This window comes from Fulmarus glacialis, unplaced genomic scaffold, assembly GCF_000690835.1.
Source record: "Fulmarus glacialis isolate BGI_N327 unplaced genomic scaffold, ASM69083v1 scaffold22325, whole genome shotgun sequence".
NCBI lineage: Eukaryota > Metazoa > Chordata > Aves > Procellariiformes > Procellariidae > Fulmarus > Fulmarus glacialis.
The window spans coordinates 11,583-18,282 of NW_009215314.1; the positions used below are offsets into that span (position 1 = coordinate 11,583).

Below are 6,700 nucleotides of genomic sequence, written 5' to 3' on the forward strand. Positions count from 1 at the left end.
ACAGAGGTACTGGAAATGACTGGGCAGGGTGGCGATGGGAAAGATGCAGATACCTTGTATCGAGATGGAGCAGTGATAATTTGTGTTTATACCAGAATTTTGGGGATTCTCAAAACAAAATGTTTCGGTCCTTGCAGGCAATTTAGAATAAGTACTGACTAAATATATTCGTCAGAGCAGATCGATGTAGTGCAGTGTTTCAGGAGATATACTGTGAAAGCAGTCCAGGGCAGAAGCCCACGGGGCAGCTGGGGAGCCTGCTGTGCCCTAGCAGCCCCTCAGAGCTGTCTGAGCTGTGCTGGGAGCCTCTCTGGTCTCCAGAGCAGCCCAGGCACAGGGGGAGCTTGAAGTCACCTGTGGCTTATCTTCCTGGCATGTGAATTTTGGGTTACTGTGTGGCCCCTGTCAAAAGGTGTATCCCATCCTCTCCTATTTATTTTGCTCTATGCAGAATTCTACTAAAATAAGGGAGGAATTGAGTCTTATCTAATTGGAGATTTAGTATTCAGTTCTGCTGGCTGACTCACCGGTAGGAAAATTCCCACTGACTTGAGTTAGAGTTGAATGGGTTGTATTATCTTTTCATATGCAGAAAATTATTTTGAAATTGAAGTTAATAACAGCAATTTAAAAATTGCCGTTGATAGAAAGATAATACAATATTTGGTTGTATCATGTTCTTTTTATGATCTGATGTTTGAGTAAGAGCACTTTTTCTGCTTTTTTCCTTAATTAGCATGTCATGAAGAAGTTTGTGGCATCAAACACACTATCTAATTACATTCATTAGTAGCATCTCCAGGACAAGTTTTAATTAAGTTGTACAATGTAGATCAATACTTATTTTGCATCCATTGCAACTTAAGACAGGAATATACTGTTCTGCACAGTTTAATTATAGTGATTGTAATAGAAGGAGTTTGGGTAAACCTGCCATTTTGGCAACTGCAGTCCCTTTTCTTGCTTTTTAAAATAGTATACAGTTATAATATGGGACGTTATTTATGCATGTCCTATTTTGAAGTATATTTTAAGATCACCCTTTTTATCTCATTAAAAAGAAAATGCAGTGTGGTTTAGGAGCACTTCGGTACTGGTGCTTGACTTCAGCTGGAGCAGGAAACCTTAATGAGCACTTTACCTGGAGACTTCAGGAGGGGAAAGGCTGGCCATCACTGAGTGACATATCTAATGGTAGATGATAGCAATACTTCTATTTTGCTTAGGCTGTGGGGTGGAAAGCCACCTAATTGTATGTTTACTTACTGTGGATGTAGTTCAGTGTAGTCTGAGTATTGCTTCCACCAAATGTCCTGTAGTTCCATAGCATTGCCAACTCCCAACTGTTTTCTGTTTTGGCAGGAGAAAGCAATCCAGGCATGAAAACCCTGAGCTACCAAATGCTTTTGCTCAACATCACAAAAATATACTTGACCAAGCAGAACATCTATACGCCTTATGATAGTGTGCTGTATTAATACTTGCATACATAGTGAAAATATCTGGATAGACAAATCTTTTCTGAAATAAGTGTTTGATGCCAGAGCTGAGAACTGATTTTTTTCCTACCTCAGCGTTTTATTTTTGTGTTTTGGGCTGTTTTTGTGTACAAGGGACTATAGTTGTCAGCCTTCAGTACAGTACAATGATTAATACCAAACTGACTTGGAGAACTTTGTTTTTTCAAACTAAATCTGTTTAATCTTAATTTGTTTTTTAAATACTCCTTAAGATTTTAAAGGAGCATGCCTTTTAGTATAGTGTACTTCTGGGTTTTCTTACTATGCTTCTGTAAATAGTGTAGTCCTGATAACTGAGGTACTCAATTGGCAGCATTTTTAATTTTGTCTGCGGTGCCCTGCAGCAGGGTGACCTGGGCTGGTGTAAGGAGGGGTCTGTATGCCTCACAGGTGTTTGCACTGGTATATTTGACTGTGCAGAGACAGCAGATCAGCCTGATATGAGTACTAGGGGTGAGGGTTATGACACTCACATCCTTTATACTTGTGCATGCAGCCTGTTTGTTTCTCTTCTCTAGCAATCTTGAAGTACTACATGGTTGGTACTAAAGGAGTGAGCGCAAAGCTGCCTCCACCTGTTTTAAGCTTGTTCGTGGGCTAGATCATCATGGGCTGGAATGTCTTTAAAGTCCAATTGTGAAAAATTCCAGTGGGACTTTTAAAGAGCACGTAGGGAGGAGATCAGGAACTGAAGACCCAGGGAAATCGCTTCCTTTTCAGGAGGGACATGAGTACAAAAAATGAGGTATTAAGCAGACAAATATACTGTGAGAAGCAAGTGTTGTAATTCAAAGAGAAGGAAATTGTGTGCTTTTAAAGTAGAAGAAAGTTCCTCCTAGGTTGAGATTTTTGGATGACAGCTGTTGATTCAGAGACAAGCTTTTAACTTGGGGATTTAAAGCCCTGGGTACAGGAGGTGAAAGCTCAGCACCAGAAGCTGTTATAATTTCCCTTAGCCGAGTTAAGTGTGTGTAGATTTAATTACTTCACACTTTTTACTCAGTATTTCGGGTAATATGAGGGGAAAAAAGGTTATAAGCTTGGGAATAGTTTTTTGCTGTTTAATGTAAATTGTTGATTGCTTATACAACTTAACAAAGCTACTCCGAATTTTTGTGTGGGGGAAAAAAGATCCCTTGGATATCTTACAAGGAAGTTGTCAAAGACTTGGGGAAAAATGTGGGAGAGGGAGAAAATAAAATAGATTCCTGATAACAGTAATACTGTAATACTTGCACATAAAATACTTGAAAAATTGAATTAATGATAATCAGGAATCTCTGCATGTTGTTTCTTGTTTCATTTTTGTCTTAAAGGCCTGATCATGCTAAAAACACGTATCACCTTAGAAGAAATGTGTGTATACACACACAGAGATGTTTGTGAGTGTATGTGTGTACCTATGTGCTGTATGTCTTACATATACACATAAACACACAGTGTGCATTATGTATTTGTTCCCCTCAAAAGATCAGATCCTAAGAACATGAAGGATCTGGATCGTACAGAAGTTTAGTGCATTTGCAATTTTGTTTCTGTGGCAGATCTCAAAGGAATAAAGTAACGCATATATAGAATTGTTTTCAGTGTATGACCTCATTGTTAGAGGAGTTATTGCATTGTTGTTATGCTTTACAAAAATCCAACTTCCTTGGTTAATTATAAATAGCCTGTTTACCATAGCTACCCAAACCTTGAAATATTTACTGAAGTTTGTAATCCATCTATCTACCTTAACAGTTTTTTCTCTTATTTTCAGTGAATTTACTGGACTCGCGCACAGTAATGGGGGATCTAGGATGGATCGCCTACCCCAAAAATGGGGTAAGTATCTGTTGTTGTTTGCCTTCTCTCTCACAAATTATACTAACCGTTTCCATTCGGAAAGTAGACTACTGGGTTTAAAAACTCCCTGGAGTGATTTGTCGGCAATGGAGGGAAAAAATAAATAAAACAACAAGCTGTGACTGGAAAAATGGAGCTGTGTGGCTAGGGGATTGATTTATTTATGCAGTAGAGCCAGCCACAAGTATTAAAAAAAAAATCATGAGTCAGCCCCCTCAGTCCTCCCCTTACCAAAAAAATCCATGAGGTTATTTAAATTTTTTTTGAATTATAAATTCCTGTTCTTTTCTTGAGCCTTTGGGGTAAATGTACAACACAATTTTCTGGAAGTTTTCTTCTGAAACACAAGGTCTGAGACGTTACCATTAGCTTTAAATCAACAGGCCTGTTCAAAAATACTTTTCAGGCTCATGATAAAATTCTGGGAGCTGGTAACACTGGAACATGAGCTGAGTTTTAAGTACCTTGAAGAGCCTCTGTCCCTTACCATTAACTATACTAAGAACTGAAAGAACCTGGCCTCCTAATTTGATACCTGAAATAAGTGCTGGAGTTTAGATGCATTAATACCCTCCAGTGTGTGTGCTTGGCCTGACTGCGTTGTACGTATGAGCAGTCATTGCTGTGACTTTTGGTCTTTGGTTTGTCTGGGGCATCCTCAGTGCTGTAGTGTAACAGAGCTTTGGTACCATCTTGAAAGGTTGTCTTCTGCACGGTGCTGAGTATTACTGTCAGTTCACGGGAGCCATGAGCACTGTGTGAGGTGAGAAAGCATCCCAAGACAGAAATGCTGCACGACTAAGCCCTCCAACAGAGCAGCTCTCTGGAATGTGTTATTGCAGAGTTTTAGTCACCAGCTGAAATCGGCTGCAGAATTGTCTTGGACCCCAGTTTGATTGTCATAAAAATGGTGGCAATGTTTATATAAAATGCAGCCAACCCTGCACATATATATTACACAGTGAATTAAAACCTGGCTTTTCATATATTCTGTGTAGATGAAAGGTTGTAGAAATGGCAGCCTCACTCAGATGAGCTGCATGCTTGTTATGGGTTATGGCAGGGATGTAAAAGCTACATGGGGAGTTGAGTTTATCCTCAACTCAGTTCAAGATCTAATCCTGTTGCGGTTGGAGTCTATAACAATATTTTTTCTCTATTGATTTAAAGCCAAGAACTAAACTTGCTCCCCTTGCACGTGTGGGCATCAGAATAACCAGTGCCAGACGTGCTGGCAGAGCAATGTGTTGGTGCCATGGCACACCGTGAAGATCCCAGTGTCCACTTCTTAATGGAAGATTTTTCCTTTTTTAACACCTCTAGGTATTTTTCCTATGGTATAAAGCACAGTTGCTGTATATCCCAATGTCCTTACAGGAATATCAGTAGAGAAATAACTAGGCCTGAGGAGTTGAGAAGATTCCTAGGTCTGTATGTGTAGATGAGTAAATGAAAAGCTAAATATCCTATGCATAAGCCTCACTTGTGGTTTTTTTTCTTATTTAGAAAAACCTTTCTATATTTACAAGCCCAGTTTCCAAACAGCACCTGGAAGTGCACTCATGAATGCCAAATTAATGGTTACTGACTCAAAAGGGAGAATTTTTTCCTTAAATTAACTTCCACAAATAAAAAGTGAATCAGGCAATTGGTTTTTGAATTTCCAGAAATCTCCTCTTAATCTTTGTTTTCATGGGACATCATAAAATTCATGAGGTTAGCCCAATTGTCTCTTTCTTGGCCTAATGTATTTGCAGTATTTTACAAGTACTGAAAAAAGTCTTTCTGGACTTACTTCTCTAACTCCCTTATCTGCTCTGCAATCAGCTATGCTGCAGTCATACTCTGTTAGCTTAATTTTTTTAAAAGATCTACCTTGTATAAATATTTTGAGTAACTGTCACTTCAGGATTTGAATTTGGAAAAGGAGGGAGTTTTAATTGAGATCAAAGATATGCAAGCTGTTCTTTTTGAGGTATTCTCATACAAATTTGTTATCTTATCTCAGCACGTACTCTTAGGGAAAGTTTTGGAAGGTCTGTCTATCTGTCTGCACAGTCCCCCATCAAGGAAAGGAGCAGAAATGTCATAATGTGTCACACTTTGCAACAATACAGTGTGTAGATAACAGACCATGTGCTGAAGTAAGCTTTTTGATGCGTGGTATTTTATTATTGCTATTAACAGTATCCTGTAGAGTCCTGTGAGCTACTAAGTCACTTTTCAAGTCCTTGGTAGCAATTTCAATGGTGATACAGTTCCAACTCAACATACATTAGCTTTTGAAGCAGCCTTCAACTCTTCTAGTGTTGCTGCTTCTCCACTTGATTTTTATTATGAATCTTAAGGAGACTTAGTATTTTTCCTAGAACCACATCTGTAGATGGATAGGAGATTGCACCAGGAGCACAGCTGCTGTTAAAGAAAGCAACTGTTTAGTCTTTGTAGTTGTATGGGAGTGCCTGGGAGAAGTTATCTGTGTATCACAAAGTCTCCAGCTGGTAGGTTTTGAAAACAGAATTCCACATTTATTTAAAAAACAAACAAAAAACCTGCACCACCAAAACCCCACCACCAAAACAATGGGGGTAAGAGGTCCAGTCAAGCCAAATGCACTTGCTTTTGGCAGATCCTTTGTAGGTGTCATAGTCTAAATTTTTATTGTAGCTGTGTGCCATGGTAATTGTGTATTAAAGCTTTAAGACACTCCATGCTCCAGGGAGGTCCAGCTGCCTGTTGCTTGCCTCATTTTTGCTGAACACAATGGGAAAACATGATCTAACTTGGGAAATGAAAGCAGCGGTGTATGGGAAGGAGACTGCTTTTCCAGTCTGGAGACAGATTAGGCTTAGAGGTAGACCTGTTTCGTGGCTGTAATTCCAAATAAAGCATCACACCTGCTTTAGTCCCCTCAAGATCAGACCTTGATCCACTGCTAAACAGCATGCACCAGCTCACCTAGTGAGTAATGGGTTTTAGGAGAAGGGAGAGGAGCACTTTAGCCGAGGGTTGCCTCTGCAGAGCTTTGTCTAACTAGGTGCTTATTTGGTACAGGTTTTGGTAGTGTCTGGTATCCTTGCAGCCTGGCTGTCCTTCATTTCCCTCATGCACATAGAAGGTAAGAAAAATCCCCCTCTTCCATCATATGGAGTATTGAGGGATGAAATATGCAGTGGCCAAGCAGGGGTTGAAACAATGTCTCCTGGTATGAAGAACCGGCTGTTGTGCAGTGGACGCCGCTTTCTTCTTTCTGCTGCTTTGCTCTGAAGGATTAATGAATCCTGGTAGTGTGGCTTCCTGGCCACCCCAGGAGGCCTTCCCTGGCTGTGCAGGGT

At 39.9% G+C, this 6,700-nt stretch overlaps 1 protein-coding gene across 1 annotated transcript in view; it reads left to right on the forward strand.

The window, feature by feature from the left end:
- Positions 1-3,285: 3,285 nt before the first annotated feature.
- The window catches only part of LOC104077616 (ephrin type-A receptor 5-like), a 27,350-nt gene continuing 23,935 nt past the window's right edge, over positions 3,286-6,700 (forward strand). Inside the window, exon 1 of the mRNA XM_009578902.1 lies at positions 3,286-3,344. Coding sequence (XP_009577197.1) covers positions 3,306-3,344 — 39 coding nt within the window. The 5' untranslated portion in view covers positions 3,286-3,305. The remainder of the gene's footprint in view (positions 3,345-6,700) is intronic.